Source organism: Mus musculus, chromosome 17 (genome assembly GCF_000001635.26).
Source record: "Mus musculus strain C57BL/6J chromosome 17, GRCm38.p6 C57BL/6J".
Classification (NCBI taxonomy): Eukaryota; Metazoa; Chordata; class Mammalia; order Rodentia; family Muridae; genus Mus; species Mus musculus.
Window position 1 is genome coordinate 70972550 of NC_000083.6, and position 18589 is coordinate 70991138.

Genomic DNA, 18589 nt, shown 5'->3' on the forward strand with positions numbered 1-18589 from the left:
TCCTCCTGCCTTTGTCTCCCCAGTGCTTGAATCACAGGCCTGTGCTGCCAACACTTGTACTTTTATGAGGTGTTGGAGATGGACCCTGAGGCTCCACGAGTAAATACCAGTGGCCCACATCCTCAGGCCCCTTCACGCCATATCTTATCCTAGTCGGCCATCACTGGGAAGAGAGGCCCCTTGGTCTTGCAAACTTTATATGTCCCAGTACAGGGGAAAGCCAGGGCCAAGAAGTGGGAGTGGATGGGTAGGGGAGCAGGGCAGGGGGAGGGTATAGGGAACTTCCAGGATAGCATTTGAAATGTATATAAAGAAAATACCTAACTAAAAAAACTACTCACGGGGAGTGGTGGTGCATGCCTTTTATCCCAGCACTTGGGAGGCAGAGGCAGGCTGATTTCTGAGTTCGAGGCCAGCCTGGTCTACACAGTGAGTTCCAGGACAGTCAGGGCTATACAGGGAAACACTGTCTCGAAAAACCAAAACCAAACCAAACCAAAAACTACTTAAAAAAAAAAAAAAAAAGGTTTATACACACACACATACACACACACACACTAATGGCCATAGACCTCAAAGAGGACACTGTTAGATTTATTTATTGGACATTGATTTTGCTTTGTCTTAAACATTGAAAGTACCTCTTGGTACCCTACACCAGTCTTTTCAATCCGGCCATAATGAGACACAGCTAGACTGGAGGTCAGTGGGCCAAGGATAGCCGTGTCTGCTGCACCAGCTCAAGCCAAGTGACTGCATCCCTGGATGCTGTGGTTCCCTCGATGGTTTTACATCTTTGCTGCCTCTCTGTTCTACGCGACACCGCAACAATGAGCTTTTCAAGCACAAACCATGTTTCCCCCCCCTACCTACAGTCATGGGATTCCCTATCTCGACTCTACATCGATGACACACTTGAAAGCAATCTTCGTGTTCTCATTCATTACTGTCATTGTGCTTTGGGTGAGAGTCTGCCTTGCACTAGGATCGCTTCCTGTCAAGCAGACCTCAACCAGGCTGTATCTCCCAGGGAGCGTTTCTGTCCACTTTCCACCATGCAGTGTTCTTGGTCACCACACGGTATTTATGTGGCTTTGCCTCTTCTGTCTGTCCTGGCCCTTAGTCAGCAACACTCACAAGAGCATGCTGGGTAACGGGTACTAGATAAATGGCTTGGTGTCTATTTCTGTCTAGTCTTAGTCACACGACAAGCCACTTGCATTTCCCTAGAAGCAGCGAGATAAAGATCAAAGGTGTAACTAGCTCTTAAAGACGCTGAGGTGTATTTAAACTTCTGAAGATGAGAATGTGGCAAAGTCTGAATTTTACAAAGCTGGAAACCTGAAGAAAGGAGCACCCCACACTATCGCTCGTTTGTTTTATACTCCACTTGAGTCAGCATCATCTTTATTTCAAAATAACATTTTTATTATATAAAAATGTAAAAAAAAAAAAATCCAGCAAAACCAGAAATCCGGATATATTGTCCTGGGCTTTCACAGTGGTTCATTTTTTATTTGCATCTCGTTTTCAGTACAATTTACAACATTGTCCCCCGTTCCAGTCTGATTATGCACATGCTAAGTGACAGAAAGGGCCTGGAATAAATACATTTAAAAAAAAAGCTCTCAACTAAGTGGCACACAGTAGGCCCTATGGGGGAGGGGAAGTGACTGAGAAACTAAGTGGCACGCAGTAGGTCCTATGGGGTGTGTGTGTCTGAGACAGGAAGTGAGCAAGCAAACGCAAGAGGCGTGTCAGCCGCCGCAGCTCTTCAGTCATCTTTGTCTTTCGCGCCGTGCTTCAGGATGCGTGTGAACTCAATGTAGTTGAAGTTCCCCTTTTTGTCAATGGGGGCCTCTCTGTACAGCTCATCCACTTCCTCGTCTGTGAAGCGGTCGCCCATGGTGGTCAGCAGCTCCCTCAGGTAATCCTCCTGGATGGTGCCTGGAGGGCAACAAAGGGCAGGCTCATGGCACAATGTGACAAACCAACCCCTAGTCAGCAATTCGGCACTCTCATCCACGAGCCGCTTCCCAGCCCCTCCAGAGCACTCTATGAACACTAAATTGATTTTTAAAAGTGTCAAAGTAGAGATAACTCAGTAGTTAAGAGCACAGGCAGAGCCCAGCACCTCCTGTCTCACAACCATTTGTAACTTTAGTCCCAAGAATCGTATGCCTGCTCTGGCCCCTGAAGGCCACCAGGTGTGCATGTGGTACACACACACAGCTGTAATATTTACACACAGAAAAGAAAAACAACTTTTTAAAAACCACAATATAGAAACACAAAGTCCAGTCAAAATTAAGAGGTGGCTGCCCAGAACAAGAGGCAGTTTCACCCAGAGCCACTGCAGGGACAGCCATGTGCCAGGGCCATGGGAGGGAGATACCAAGGTGATGTGTGAGACCCAGCAGGAGGTTAGTGCGGAATAAAAGGAGAAATGACTGAAGAAGGAAGGAGGAGGAGAGGAAGGTGAGATGGGAAGGCTTTTCACACTGAAATGTGATTCTCCAGACAAAACAGAGCAAAACCCCAGGTAGCCCAGAGACACAGAACACTTCAAAGAACACTTCAAGTGCTCGTGCTGTAAACTATGCTTTTCAGAGAAGCCAGGGGTCTCAGAAAGCACAGCTTTCACTGTCCAAGACTACCTAACGATACATTTGATTTTGTTAGGAAGCTTGAAGCCAGATGCAAAGGTGCATGAGCTAGGCGAAGCCGTTCGTTTCATGACCTACAGCAGATCTATGGCCAGGCCATTTTCGGTTCTACTGCCCTATTTTAAAGTAACAAGCTTGGTTAGCTTGTTTTTGCTTTGACTAAAAAAATTTTACACATTAAAAAATGTCCTAAAATATGCTCCATGTACCCTCAAGTGAGGACACACACACACAGCGCGTTACCTGTGGCTTCCTCATCAAAGCAAGCGAAGGCGTTTCTGATGACGTCCTCGGGGTCAGTGCCGTTTAGCTTCTCCCCAAACATGGTGAGGAACATGGTGAAATTGATGGGGCCCGGGGCCTCGTTCATCATGGCGTCCAGGTAGGCATCAGTGGGATTCTTCCCTGTGAGGGCGCACATTGGAACAAAGGAGAAAACCCACTTAGGTTGGCATGGTTTGGCTATCGCTATGCTAGCACACTTATTATTTTAAAGGTTTTTATTACATGTACATGTAATATTCAGGATAACACATGTATGGAGGTCTGAGGACAACTTTCAGGAGTTGGTTCTCTGCTTCTTCAAGGGTTCTGGGGATCAAAACCCACAAGCGTAAGACAAAAACATCTTTCTGTGCGGAACCATCTTGCTATCTTCTTCATTGCTTTTTATTAAAAATCAACAACAACAACAACAACACCCCAAACTCTCAGAGTTTGACAGGCAAAACACCATACTATCACAGGCTGAATATTGATTCTACATTGGTTCATCAAGGGTTGTCTCAACAACAGCAATTACAAGACAAATCAACATTTGTCTAATCGTTTTTAATCATGATACAGTTGCCCGTGGTCTGGTATGCTTCAAAATGACTTATAAGCTCATCATCTGAGTTAAACCTTTTAGGTCAGCTTACGGCTTGCAGCTTATTTTGAATGATTCTATAGAAAGCACTGTCAACCCAAGTGCTGTTACTCTCCTGCCTCCTCCTCCTGCGTGTTGATGGATGAGCCACCAGGCCATACCTGGACTGGAACACTCACAGTAAAGAGAGACCCTGATTTAAGTGCCTATCGAAAACAAATCGTAGGACATCAGCTAGAGAATTCCTGACAGTGTGTGCGTGCGCATGCACTCGCCCGCATCAGTGCCATGGAGAACTCAGAGAGGACTAAGAACGATTTCCAGGAGCCAGGCCTCTCCATCCTGGGGCTCACACTGAGGTCACGAGGCTTGGCAGAATTCACCTTCACCTGGTGAGCCATCTCATCAGCTCCATTTACGGTTTTTACAAAAATTTATTCCCCCTCCCCTCCCTCTCTCTCTTTTATAAAGAGCTTTATTATGGAAGTCTCTCTTCTTGGGGTCCACTTTGAGTACCACCACCCTTCCTTCCCAGACAACCACTGTTAGTTATGTGTGGTACGGTACCTCTTTGTCCATTTGTTCCTGACCTGTCCTCCACCCACAGGATACTGCCTACTGTATATCACTAGCTGCATTTGTTACTGCATCTTCTCATCTCTTGTACCTAGCCAACCAACATCAATCTCTCTCACACACACACACACACACACACACACACACACACACACACACACGAGAATGGCTTTCAGGCTCCTGCAGACACAATCTACTTAGCTAACAGGAACAGTACCCGCCAAGTACTCACCCTGCAGCTGACCCCTGCTCCTTATTGGGGCCCCACCGCCACCTGAAAGCTTTTCATAGGTACCTCAGAACAAGGGTTAAATCACAAAACAAATGATCCACACATGGATTATCACAGGAAGAATTCACGTAAAGGGAAAATGCACAGAAAGACTACCCAGAGACGCCAGCATGTCGTGCAGGTCCTCCTTGTCAATGAAGCCATCCCGGTTCTGGTCAATCATGTTAAAGGCCTCTTTGAACTCCTGGATCTGGGACTGGTCAAACATGGCGAACACATTGGAGGTTGCGCGCTGAGGGCGCTTCTTGGTGGTCTTGGTCTTCGCTTTTTTGCTCGACATGGTGGCGGTTTAAATCTGAAAATAAACAAAACAATGCATAATATGTAGTAAAGCAAGAAGGGTATACACACATTTCAAATTAATAAAAATAAATAATTTTTTTCTCTTTTTTTAAAACAGGGGTCTCATTGCCTAACCCCTGAATGGCCTAAAATTCACAAAAGATCTTCCTGTCTCTTATTCCCAAGTGCTGGGATTAAAGTTGTGTGCTAAGCTATATAGTAAAAATATCTTAATAAGGAAATTTGCTTCGAGAGGGAAGAGTAAGTCTGCCCACGCTTTATTTCCAATGTGACGGTTAAAGTGGACTTTAAAGAACAGATTTTATCAATGAACTTTTCATCGTGTTTCACAAGACTAATTTTTTGTTTGTTTGTTTTATTTTGTTTTGGAGACAAGGTTTTCTCTACATAGCCCTGTCTGTCCCGGAACTTATGAGTGCTAAGGTTAAAGGTGTGGGCCACCACCACCTCCTAGCAAGACTAATTTAAGAGCCAGGCGGTAGTGACACATGCCTTTAATCCCAGCACTTGGGAGGCAGAGGCAGGCAGATTTCTGAGTTTGAGGCCAGCCTGGTCTACAAAGTGAGTTCCAGGACAGCCAGGGCTACACAGAGAAACCCTATCTCGAAAAACAAAAACAAAACAAAACAAAACAAAACAAAACAGACTAATTTAAGAGTTAGCTTTTATTTTTAATTACATGTGTATGTGTTTATGTCTGCATGTGGGTGTGTGCCCGAGTGCAGGTGACCTCGGAGGCCAGAGGAGGGCGCTGGAGCCCTGAAGTTGCAGTTACAGGCATCAGAAAAAGCTCCCAAGTCTAAATTTTATCCACCAGAAGTTTATAAAAACAAAAAAAAATCTACCATAACGTATGGTGAGAACTGAGTGGATACTGTAGACTAGGGAAGTCGGATACAGTCCTCACCTGTAAGATACATCATCTAGACCCAATTTCCCCTTAGACTTCGAGCTGTCCCTGCATCTCCCCATCTGACAACGCCCGAATTCCATCATCCTCCCAATCGTTCCCAGAGATTTTGCAAGTGGCTTGGGCATTACCCTCCACTCTGCTGACAGTCATCGGCCATTTAACAGGCAAAAAGAACATATTTTATTGGTGCTCTTACCTGTCTTTTGAGTGCTGGGATTATAGGGGTGGTACATGCCCTGGTAGCACTCTCAACAATATCAGTACATGCATGATCACGTTTTGGTCAATGACAGATAACATATGCAATGGTGTATACCACATGGTCTTGGTCTGCAGCAAACTATCCTATCTGGCTTTGTGTGACTGACTGTATGTTGTCTGCAGAGCAATGAGACCACCTAACAATGACATTCTCAGAATCTATCCCCTTTATTAGACAATGCTCCACAGCAAATAGAACACAACACTGTTGTCAGCTTTGGAGTTAGAAGCCAAGTTAAAAATCTAAGCCACAGAAGACTGGCTATACATCATTTGAAATCTCACAAATACCAGGCTGGGTTTGTTTGTTTGTTTGTTTGAACAACTATGAGCTTTTATTATTTTTATGCGTATGAGTGTTTGCTTTCATGTATGTCTATACACATGTGTGCAGGGCCTATGGAGACCAGAAAAGGGTGCTGGATCCTCTGGGGCTGGAGTTACAGATGGATGAGTCTTCAGGTGCTGTTGGGAGGGGGGCTGCTTACTGGCTTGCTCATCATGGCTTGCTTGTCCTGCTTTCTGCTTTCTTATAGAGATCTGGGACCACCAGCCCAGGGAATGGCCCCACTTACCATGGGCTGGGCCCTCCCACGTCAATCACTAATTAAGAAAATGTCCTACAGGCTTGCTCACCACCTGATCTTATGGAGGCATTTCTCAATTGAGGTCTCCCTCCTCTCTGATGACTACAGCTTATGCCAAGTTTAATAAAACTTGCCAAAATAGGTTTAACCCCAGGTTCTCATGCATGATACATGGCTCTCCCAATGAGCTACACCCCCAGTGCCAACTGACTTTCTTACCCTGGAACTGTCAGATAAAAGTTTTTCTCATGTGAGAGATACTCATTTTATTTCAAGATTTAATAGGTATTAGCAGTCTAAAGGCACGGATAAGTTCTATCAGCCGATCATGTCTCAAACTAACCAAAGAGTAACATTTTTTGAGGTTTAATCAAGAGTTTAAAATAACTAGGGGGGCGGGGCGCAGGGGAGAGAGGCATTGTCACATAGCCTCAGCTGGTGCAGCAGCCTGGTCCCTGATTAAGGGGAAAGACGAGGCTGACAGGTGAGAACACAGTCACTCACTGGCACTTATCAAAACATGCTGCAGAGCAAGCGACTAACAGGAACAGCACTCGACCTTAAGTGGCTTTGGCACGACTCTCTCTAGAGAAACCCTCACCTACTTCCCCAAGTGTATGCTGACATTTTTCTAAGCACTCCTCCCTTAATGCTCCTGTTTATGTCTGTTAAAGGTGTCTGCGTATGCATGTGCACATGTATGCATGTATGTAAGTGGATGTGCAGAGGTTGACAGTGGGTGTCTCCCTCAGACGCTTTCCACTTTCATTTTTTGTAAGATTTATTTATGTATTTATTATGCACACAGGCCAGAAGAGGGCAGCAGATCTCATAGATGTGAGCCACCATATGGTCGCCGGGAATTGAACTCAGGACCTCTGGAAGAGCAGACAATGAGTGCTCTTAACCTCTCAGCCATCTCTCCAGTGCCCTCCACCCTAATTTTTGAGGCAGGCTCTCTTGCTGCACTTGGAGGGCTCGCCAACTGGCTGGCGGACCAACGAGCCCCGCCCCTCTGCCGCCCCAGCACTGGGATTCTGGGTGAGCTTTCTATGTGAGCGCTAGGATCTGGACGCAGAGACTCACGCTTGCACGGCCAAGCACTTTACTGACTGGGTCATTTACCCAGCCCTAAAACTGTCTAAGAAACCCAACCCACCCACCTCAAAAAAATATTAATCCACAATTCCCGTCAAATGGAAATGCAGAGACAAAGTCTGAAGGAAAGGCCATCCTGAGACTGCCCCACCTGGGGATCCATCCCATATACAGACACCAAACCCAGACACTACTGTGGATGCCAAGAAGTGCTTGCTAACAGGAGCCTGATATAGCTGTCTCCTGAGGGGCTCTGCCAGTGCCTGACTGATACAGATGCGGATGTATGTAGCCAACCATTGAACTGAGCACGGAGACCCCAATGGAGGATTTAGGAGGACTGAAGGAGCTGAAGGGGATTGTAACCCCATAGGATCAACAATGTCAACCAACTAGCCCCCCACCCCCAAGCTCCCAGGGACTAAACCACCAAAGAGTACACATGGAGGGACCCATGACTCCAGCTGTATATATAGCAGAAGATGGCCTTGTCTGGCATCAATGGGAGGAGAGGCCCTTGGTCCTGTGAAGGCTCGATTCCCACCCCACCCGCACCCCATGTAGGGAAATGCCAGGGTGGGGGTATGGGACTGTGTGAGCGGGTGGGGGAGCACCCTCATAGAAGCAAGGGTAGGGTGAGGGGATAGACAGGAGGTTTATGGCAGGGAAACTGGGAAGGGGGATAACATTTGAAATGTAAATACATAAAATAAATAAAAAATATGAAGAAAAAAAAAGAAGAAGAAAGAAACCCAACTGTGGGCTGAGTGTGATGCTGTGCGTCTTTAATCCAAGCAGGGTCTAAAGTGTGAGTTCTACAACAGTTGGAGAACATAGCGAGATCCTGTCTCAAAACAACAAAAAAGGAAACGCGCGCACACACACACACACACACACGTTGTTTAGGCTCGGTCTTACTATGTTTGTAGCCCAGCTGGTCTTCAATTTATGATCCTCTTGCCTTTGTCTCCTAAGTGCAGGGAGTTTAAGATTTTTAGAGTTGGGGATACACTCAGTGGTCGGGTACTTGTTTGTATGTTCAAGGTCTTGGGTCCCATCTCCAGAAGCACAAAAACAAAACACACTTCACACACACACACACACACACACACACACACACACACAGCATCCATACACACACACATCAGTTGAAAATTGAGCAAAGGTGTATCAAAACCACCAATCCGATGAAAACTCTGGTCCAGAGAAAACGTCCCCTCCTGCTCACCTTCTGAGAGAATATCTTGGCTTCCTCTACTGTCTCACCCCTGAAGTGGAAACTTATGGTTTCTTTGGAAAGTTAGCTGTATTGGATGGTGTTTTGCTGGGGCAGACACTTGAAGGAGTGTTTTCCTGAAGCGGACACGGGTGAAAGGATGTTTTGCTCAAGCAAGCACATGAAAGAACTCATAATGAGGGATTCTTTGCTAACCACACATATGTACTGGTTCATCTTACACTGCATAGCTGAGCTCCATTTGTTATGACTCCATGGCGAGAAAGGCCCTCAAAGCTTCTGATGGTGTTTTGGTGGCTTCTTGCTGCTTCTGCGGACTCAGGTTGATTGGCAGAGTGACGTCAGCTGGTGCAGACTCCTGTGCTGAGGTTAAGACCCCCATGGAGGACATGCGGTGTTTGGAGGGAGTATAAACAGGACTTAATGGACAGTGATCGAGGCTTGCTTGCATAGCTAGCTTTACAAGGCTTCCTTGGTCTCAAGTCTTTGCTGGTCTTCGCTTCATTGAGACAGGCTTGGCAAACAAACTTCTGGAGTCCCTGCTGGTCCTGTCCTAATTGCTCTTGCTGACTCTTCGCTGATTTGGCTGAGGCCTGGCTGGTTCTGCTGTGTCGTGCTAACTCTGCTATCCTGACACTACTAAACTGGACTGCTGATATATTTGTGGAGTATTTGTGAGTGGATGGAGCTGCCTCCGCTGAATCCTGTGAACAGAATTGATTTCCTGACAACGCAGATTGGATTTGCTCTAAAGAACAATTTCTAAACAGATCCATGTCCCCCTGTGTCCTAAATAACTTTTCCACTGCCTCTGGTGAGTTACTGACGGGAGACTTGCTCCTCAGCTTACCACCTCAGGAAGTCTTTCTTCAGGGCCTGTACTGTCCCTGACACCGTTGTGTGCTGGGCTGTGGGGAGGTGGCCCTCCACTGCAGCCTCAGTTCTCCTTCTTCCAGTATTGGCCCACCAGCATGTCTTCTTCCGCTTCCATCTCCCCTCAAGTAGCATTTCTGACAGGATTTCACTATGCATCCCAGGCTGCTATGGCATCCTCCTGCCTCTGCATCATTCTGGCTCCAGGGCCTACACCTCCAGGTTTGTTCTTCACCTTGAGCTGCAGATTCACGTCCAGCTGTCTAGGCAACAGGCCCATTCTGGACATCCTACAGACACTGCAAAAATCAAAGGGCTGGGAACGGAATCCATTATCCCCGTCCCTCAACTTCCTCAGCTCTCAGTCCCCCACTCTCCCAGCCAGGAAGCTGCGAGTCAGCCTCTCTAAATCTCTCCCCGGTAAACCAGTCCTTGGGTCCCTTTGCCTCTTTCCTGCCACCACGGGAGAGCCCACCTTCATCGATGACAGACTTGAGACAGCTTCCTCAGATCCTGCCTCTCCAGCGCCAGTATCACAAGCATGCACTATCACACTTGGTTTGGTTTTTTTTGCTTTGTTTTTAAATCTGTGTGTGCCCACACATGCACATGCGTATGCATTTTAGAGGACAGTGAGAATTGGTTTCCTCTCACCACACGGATCCAAACATGGGCTTGTCAGACTTGGCAGAAACGGCCTTTATACGGAGACATTTAGTCAGCCTCGTGTACACCTATTACATATACATACATACGTACATGTGTACTCACTCTCAGGAGAGACGAATCATGAGTGGAGAAAGTTTAAACATCCCGACATTAAATGAAGCTGCCTGCTTTTGAAATGATGTAGCTGAGGGCCCGACATTAAATAACTCCCCAAGTTGGGTATCCCCAAACTCTACTACAGGTGATCCCTACACACACACACCCAGCCTCTTTCCCGTTAACCTCTCTTCTAGTTATTGTAGCTCCCTTGAAACCTTTCAAAGTTCCCAACAGATGTGAGCCTGGGTTTCTGAGCGGTGATTTTTCTCCGCATTCGGACCACAGACAGGTGGAGTTTTCATAGAAGTCCAAACTACACCTGAGAAACTACATAGACAGTCAGGCTGTACCGGGCGGGAACAACTGACGGGGAGAAGCCAAAGCCTGGATTGACTATGCAGCGTAGCAGGTCAGATGGGGTTAACAAGAGGCATCACTTTTTATTAGCCATGATTTAACAGAGAAACCTGTACTGGCTGGTTTTGTGTCAACTTGACACAGCTGGAGTTATCACAGAGAAAGGAGCTTCACTTGAGGAAAGGCCTCCATGAGATCCAGCTGTAAGGCATTTTCTCAATTAGTGATCAAGGGGGAAAGGCCCCTTGTGGGTGGGACCATCTCTGGGCAGGTAGTCTTAGGTTCTATAAGAAAGCAGGCTGAGCAAGGCAGGGGAAGCCAGCCAGTAAGGAACATCCCTCCATGGCCTCTGCATCAGCTCCTGCTTCCTGACCTGCTTGAGTTCCAGTCCTGACTTCCTTTGGTGATGAACAGCAGTGTGGAAGTGTAAGCTGAACAAGCCCTTTCCTCTCCAACTTGCTTCTTGGCCATGATGTTTGTGCGGGAATAGAAACCCTGACTAAGACAAAACCTTTATGCTCAATTATTAATGAAAATGCTTTAGGAGGGGGGAGCCGCCTTACCCAACCCTCTACCCTTAGACTACAGTCATTACCGTCACTGATGGAAGTATTCACAGTAAATCATAGCCCAGAAGGTAAGTTACCTTTAACTTAAAAGGGATTTTTCTCCTAAAACACTTCAGTATTTCTCTGTATCCCTAACACTTCCTTGGGCTTGGAAAGATGCTCAGAGCACATGCTGCCGCCGCCCGAGGATTCCAACATCCCTTTGATGCTTCCCTAAGGATCGGTCGCCACCACAAGGCAATAAACACTGCTCTCTCAGCCTCGTGGGCCAGCCATCTCTGAAGTTTATTTAAAAAAAAAGAAAAAAAAATCGACACCCGAGTCTTAGTCTAGCCTAACAGAAAGGGAGTGCTGGGAGCGGAGGCCAACTTAGTTTTAAAGGTGCGCTAGGTGGGAGCTGGAAGTTGGTCCTTTGATCAAGAGTGCTTGTTGCTTCTGTGGACAACCTGGATTCAATTCCTAGCCCTAGCTCTAGTCCCCAGGGATCTGACACTCGCTTCTGATCTCCACAGGTCCCAGGCATGCACAAAAACCTCATAAACATGAAATAATTAATTTTTAAAAAATCATCAATGCCCTAGGCAGTTCCAACGTAGAGCTAAGGTTGAAACCACTTAGCCCACACTGGCTGCACGCATGTCCAGTTTCCCCTGGCTTTTCAAAGTTAGTCACTCTGGGTAAATGGGAGGCCTGAATTCTAATTCCAGTTCTTTTGATTTTCGGCTACTTTAGCCACCTCAGTCTCTTCATCCATGTAAGAGGTGATTCACGGGCAAAGAAGCTGGCTCAGTTGCTGCTTAGCCTTTGGGCATGGGGACCTGAGCTGGAGTCGAGAGTCCATGTCTAGCTATAGATGCAGGCCAGCGGAGGCAATGTCTCAAAAAAGAAGGCGAACACACCTCAGGGAGGACACCGGGGACTGGTCTCCGGCCTCCACTTACATACATACTAAGTAAGAGGTAACTCATAGCCAATAACTGGCAGCTAGCAAATTATTTGCAGGCTGCAGGAAGGTTTGTGTAGTAGCCCCCGAGATGACCTTTAAAATATTTCTTCAAAAATTAGCTTGTCAAACTTATTTATTTAATGTATATGAGTACACTGTCTCTCTCTTCAGACAGATCGGTAGAGGGCATCAGATCCCCTTTACAAATGGTTGTGAGCCACCATGTGGTTGCTGGGAATTGAACTTGGAACCTCTGGAAGAACAGTCAGTGTTCTTAGCCACTGAGCCACCTCTCCAGCCTTGTCGACTTTTTTTTTTTTTTTTTTTTTTTAAAGATTTATTTATTTATTATATGTAAGTACACTGTAGCTGTCTTCAGACACTCAGAAGAAGGAGTCAGATCTCGTTACAGATGGTTGTGAGCCACCATGTGGTTGCTGGGATTTGAACTCCAGACCTTCGGAAGAGCAGTCGGGTGCTCTTACCCACTGAGCCATCTCACCAGCCCCCTTGTCGACTTTTTTAAGGTGACATTTTACTTAAAACCCCGAATTTCGGACACCTTGAACAAACAAGTACAGAAGGAATCGCCAGATGAGCACCCCCGATCCTTTAGGAGTGCTCCATGAGAAACCTGCCCCCTACACCCGCCTCTCCCAGCAACGTTTATGCTACCTGAATGGTTCCTGATGGCACTGAAAGTCCATCCCCCTCTTGCCAATGTGGTTGTCGGGCTCCAAGATGACCCTCAATGGCCGTCACTGTGCAGCCACCCAGAAGTAAGAGTGGGGATGGGACATTGTAAGCAGTGCATTGTGCAATGGTGTCAGTTGACTGTTGCCACAGACATTGCATCCCCGGCTTGCTCTGCTGTGAGTCAATCTGCCGATGCTAGCACCAGATAGCAGAGAGAACGGAGGCCTCCTGCAAAAGCCAGTGGCAACAGGCTACCTGTGTGAGTCAGCCACACTGGACATGATCCCTCTGGAAGAAGACAACCGTGCGAGACTAAACTGCTTGGGGATTCCTGCCTTTTAAAGACTGGAATTTATTAGCCAGGTGTGGTGGCACACACCTCTCTGATCCTTGCACTCTGGAGGCAGAGGCAGGAAGAGCTCTTTAAGTTCAAGGCCAGCCTGGAATGCAGAGTTAACTTCCTGGACAGCCAGGGCTATAAAGACCCTGTCTCCAAACCAAACCACCAACAACGACAAACCCCCGGGTATTGCCTTATAGGTGTTGATAGCAAAGTTAAGAGCCCTTGTTCTGTGAATTCTTTCTGAGTGACAGGAGGAAACATCTTTGTTTCAGGCTTAGCGCCACAGAGTTCAAAGGGACCACAAGTCAGGTGCCTGGGGAATTTTCTATTTCTGGTAAAACAACAAAAAAATAAGTGACCGTAATAGAACTCCACCCCTGTTCGGTAAGCTCTCTCAGAGGAGTACCACCATTCCATCTCACATTCCTTTACCGCTCTGCAGGTTTTTCTTGCTTTCTAATGACTGCTTCCTTCAAAGTTCTACCCTTGGACTTGCTTAATTGCTGGTTGAAAAACCTGTATCTGGTGTGGGTCTCTCCAGGTCGAGGCAAGAGGATTGCCGCAAGTTCGAGGCTAAGTACACAGTTAAGTCCCAGGCCAGCCTGGTTACAGAGTGAGGTTTTGTCTCAAAAAAACAAACAAACAAAAAACAAAACTGAACCAAAAAGCACAAGCCATAAAAATCTAAAAACAAAACTCACTGCTGATCGTTAGTAGATAAGGAGAAAAGGGCGGGACTGGTTCCGTGGGCAAAGGAGTCTTAAAGCAATCAAAGTTTAGTGGCCAGAGACAGCTAGTCAAGAATGTTCACTGATTTTGCAGAGGACCAAGATGGCTGCTCAGGGTAGGTGGGGAAATATCATAACCACCTGTAACTCCACTCCTTGGGATTTCATACCTCTCTCTCACACACACCCCACCCCATACACAGATAATTAAAAAGAAAATCTTTACAGAAAGATTCTCCTTTTAGCCCAGCTACACTACAGTGGCAGCTGAGACACGGGTGTGTGTGTGTGTGTGTGCAGTGAGGGAGTTTTGATGTGTGCGCAGATTCACAGGAGGAGCCATCGAAGGCAGGAAGCACGGACTGGCTCCAGGACCCAAACTAAGGGTTTTTTTAAATTCAATTTTGTCTTTTCCGGTGTCTGTCAGAATCTAGAAGTTTCACACAGGTTCTCCTGTAATCACCGTGGACAAGATGACTCACTGGACTGGGTGCGAGGCCAGTTTGAAAGCAGCAATCAGAAAGGGAATTACGAACATAATCAAATTGAAATGAGTCACAAAACTAACCTCATATGCTTAATGACATATAATTGGTTTTATGTTACGTACATAGTTTTTTGGGTTTTTTTGTTTTTTTTGTTTTTTTACGGTTCCACAATTATCTCTCTTTTAAAGAGCTAAACACAATTTTTATGACTTTCCTTCACATTGGTGAATACATGTGTTTTCACACTCACCACAGAGACTGTCCTCTCTTCTCCCTCACAGGTGTTCTGGTGTCTCTGCCACTTAACTCCCTACCTCAGGTCATCACTTGTGTCACCGTGTACGCCCATGTAACAACCAACTAAGTGCTAACATCATTCTAGAAAGTCCCGGAAGTCAGCTGTGTACCTCAGCCTCCTTGGCAAAGCCTGCTTGAATTTCTTTTCCTTCCTTTTTTTTTGAGACCAAGTCGTACTACAGAGCCCCGGCTGACTTCAAACTCAGGAACCTCCTGCCTCAGCTTCCAAAGTGCTAGGATTACAAGCATTCATTCAACGACCTCTCTTGTCTGAGTTCCTTTTAAGTCAAAGGACGACTGTATGCTGGACATGATCCCTTTAGATGAAGACAACCATGCAAGACTAAACTGCATGGGGATTTCTGGATTTTAAAGACTGGAATTTATTGGCTAGGTGTGGTGGCACACACCTCTGATCCTTGCACTCTGGCTTGCCTGACTTTTTTAAATGTAATTTTTCTTTGAGACTGACCCAAGGGTCTTTCTGCCTCTTTTTTAAAAAAAAAAAAAGTTTTTGAGTGTGTGGGGATCAAGCCCAGGCCCTCAAACACGTTAGTCAGTGCTGTACACCTGGCTCTTTATCCTCTTCTACTAATGAGTATGATTATACTGCCGTATAATTTACAAATACCCTTTAACAGCCTTTTGCCCTTCTACTTGGATGAGAGTCTAGGAAAACTGCTTGCACATGGCAGGTGCCCTGGCAAGCAGCAACATATATATAATTATCCCATCGCAAACAATACTGCATACGCAAATGTTCATGGTAAGGTGCTGGATTTGAGCACCCCTAAAATAAGGCTTTCCCCCCAACCCCCACCCCCCGAATCTACACATGAATCTGCTCACACCCAACCACCTCACAAAGCCCACCAGTTGGTTGGTTACCCCTGGCTCAGTACCTGGGAGGAACATTTATTAACGCAGGAGCAGGCTGCAGGTGGACCAGGCACGGCGGTAAGCATGCCACACATATTAATAATTAATCCCCACAACAGCTTATAACATGAGCGCTGTTGCTATGCCAACCTTCCTAGATAAAAACTAGGAAGGGGCAGAAGCAACACCTAAGGAATCCAGCCTCGGGACATGTCCCTCCAGCCCTGTGCCTTTCGTATCAGCAGCTGCAAGGGCCGACCATGAAAACTTCAGCCACTGGCAAGGCTGCTGTGTTCCTGGAGCTGATGTGAAGTACGATGCCTGCCATGCTGAGGACACAGAACCAACCAAGAGGCGTCTTTAAGGTCTGTCTGGCCTCGCTTTCTCTTCCAAAGTCCAAGGACCTGACCATGGGGAGCACGCCTGTAAAGAATGTAATAGGCTACGGCTACATCCCTCTAATGCCTGGAAACAAGTCCAGAGGTGACACCACACCCAGAGCCCAAAGGGACTGTCCTGGATATCGTGTTTTTCAAGCCACTTTATTCCTCTGAACATCATGTAGTCTTTTTTTGGTTTGTTTGTTTGGTTTTTTCGAGACAGGGTTTCTCTATAGCCCTGGCTGTCCTGGAACTCACTTGTAGACCAAGCTGGCCTCGAACTCAGAAATCCGCCTGCCTCTGCCTCCCAAGTGCTGGGATTAAAGGTGTGCGCCACCACCGCCCGGCGGTAGCAAGCTTTGAGGCTCATTTGTTTACCTGTCCTCCTCCTTTGCACATAGTGAGTTCTGATACCCTTTTCTCCTGTGCTTGTGCCAGGTAAGGGGAACTTCAGAGGGAGGAAGGGAAACCTGCTTCGCCCGCCATGTTAAACTTGTCACAGAAGAATCAAAGACGCTGGTAACCGGGGCAGATGAAAGCCATCCCTACACAACTGTATCATTCAACCTTGGGGGAATGGGGATATCGGTCCCATCCCTGGCTTTCCTAACTTTGGCCAACCATTATCACCCAGGGATCTGTCCTTCATAAGCTGCAGCTCAGTGAACAGGTGCCTTTGTGTGTGTGTGTGTGTGTGTGTGTGTGTGTGTGTGAGAGAGAGAGAGACAGAGAGAGACAGAGAGAGAAACAGAGACAGAGAGACAGAGTGAGGAGCAAGTGGATAGAAAAACCCTGGTGGCATCATATGAATTCCTGAAGTGATGTTCCCAGGCAAATGACATCACCTCACTTAAGGGTTTATTGAAGGAGAAAATGCTGTGATATTTCTCTAACACACAGGACTACAGCCAAGCCATCTCTAGAACAAAAGCTGTCAACCCGATTCCCTAAACATCCTTTGTCGTGTTACTTCCTTGTCGTGGGTGACTCCCCAAATCCTCTTACGTAATTTTTCATTTCTCATCGAGTTTTCAGTACACCTCTAAAGAAAGAGGCCTACCTTGGCTAACTAACTACGTTATTTTATTGTATAGGGTCTCGCCTGGGGTCGTGTGTATCCAAGAGCCCTACCCTAACTACCTTCCTCTTTCCCAGCTAGTACTCAGTTATTGTTCTTCTCCCTTCCGGCTGACCACCCGCGCTTCTTGTGCACATAATACGATGCTCATCTTTTGAGCTTTTTGCTCGGTACCTCCTAGCAGAGATCCACCAGTTCATCTTGGATCCCTGGCTCAATATGTTCTCCATTCTTTCCAGCTTTCTTCGAATTGTCCTCTAACAATGAGCTAAATCTTTGCAAGACCTAAGACCCAGTAAGGATTTATGCAAATCAGCCCATTTTAGCATTTGCTAACCAGGAACTCTAGTACCAGTTCCTGGTTTCCTCTGGCAGGAACCATACACCAGCGGGCTTCTCCTCCCCCAACGCGTCTAGAACAGATGCACGCAGTTGCGCTAACACACAGCTTGGACCTGCAGCCTGCAGCCTGCAGCCGCGGCAGGTGCGGGCAGCCGGGCACCAGGTGTCAGTCATCGGATGTCGCAGGCCCAGTGCACACGGTCCCGGGGCCTCGTTCGGCCAGGGTTCGCCAGCACAGGAACCGCGTAGGGCCTCGAACCGAGCCACCTCCGCTCCACCAGCCGATGGTCCAGCCGCCCGCAGGCTCCAGGCGCGGTTGCGCAGCACTAGGGACAGATGCGGCCCGGGAGATGCCCCGCGGGGTCGAGAGCCACTCACCTGACCTGATGCTGCACACCCGAGAGGATCCGACCGGCGACTGCGACCAGCGGAGGTTGGGGCGGGACAGTGGCGGCGCCGCACTTCCGGCCCGGGGGCGGGGCGGAAGGAGCACCGGCGAGCCCGGCGCGACCAACCGTGGCAGGGGGTTGCTGCAAGCGTTTCGAAGACCCGGAGGACCCAGGCAGCCAGCGGCGGAAACTAGCCTGGCTGCACGACCCGACGAACTCAGCCCCTGTAGCCGCGAGTACATATTCCCCAGCTCACTGGCACGGCATCCTCCTGCCGCAGCCGCGCCGGCTTGCTGGTCTCCCCGGCTCCCAGCGCAAGTCCCGCGCCCCTTCCGCATTCCCGAGCCGAGGGCGGAGCGCCAGCGCTGGAATTTGACCCGGGTGGGCTGGGAGCCGCCCTGGTTTGGGGGTCCCCTGGCGCCTGCAGCGGGCAGCCCGAAGTTGCCTGATTTAGCAGAGGGCAGTTGGCCTGGTTAAACTGAGTTTTAGATAAACAATGCTCAAGAGAAGGAATGTAATCCGGAAGAGGGCGGCGGCTGAGCACTCTCCAGTGGGCTCCAGAAACGTTCTCGCTTATTTGAAATTGCACTCCAGCCAGTGGCCTTTACTTTCTCCCCGCCGGGAGGTCATATTCTAGAAGTCTGATCAGAAATTC

General features: G+C 47.6%; 1 protein-coding gene across 1 annotated transcript; it reads right to left on the reverse strand.

The window, feature by feature from the left end:
* Positions 1-1413: 1413 nt before the first annotated feature.
* Myl12b (myosin, light chain 12B, regulatory) lies at positions 1414-17967 on the reverse strand. Its single transcript, NM_023402.2, has 4 exons — positions 17924-17967; positions 4499-4697; positions 2910-3071; positions 1414-1947 (listed from the first exon to the last, which is right to left on the reverse strand). The coding sequence occupies exons 2-4, from the start codon at positions 4680-4682 to the stop codon at positions 1775-1777; spliced, it is 519 nt and encodes a 172-aa protein (NP_075891.1). The 5' UTR covers positions 4683-4697; positions 17924-17967; the 3' UTR covers positions 1414-1774.
* Between the last annotated feature and the right edge of the window lie 622 nt (positions 17968-18589).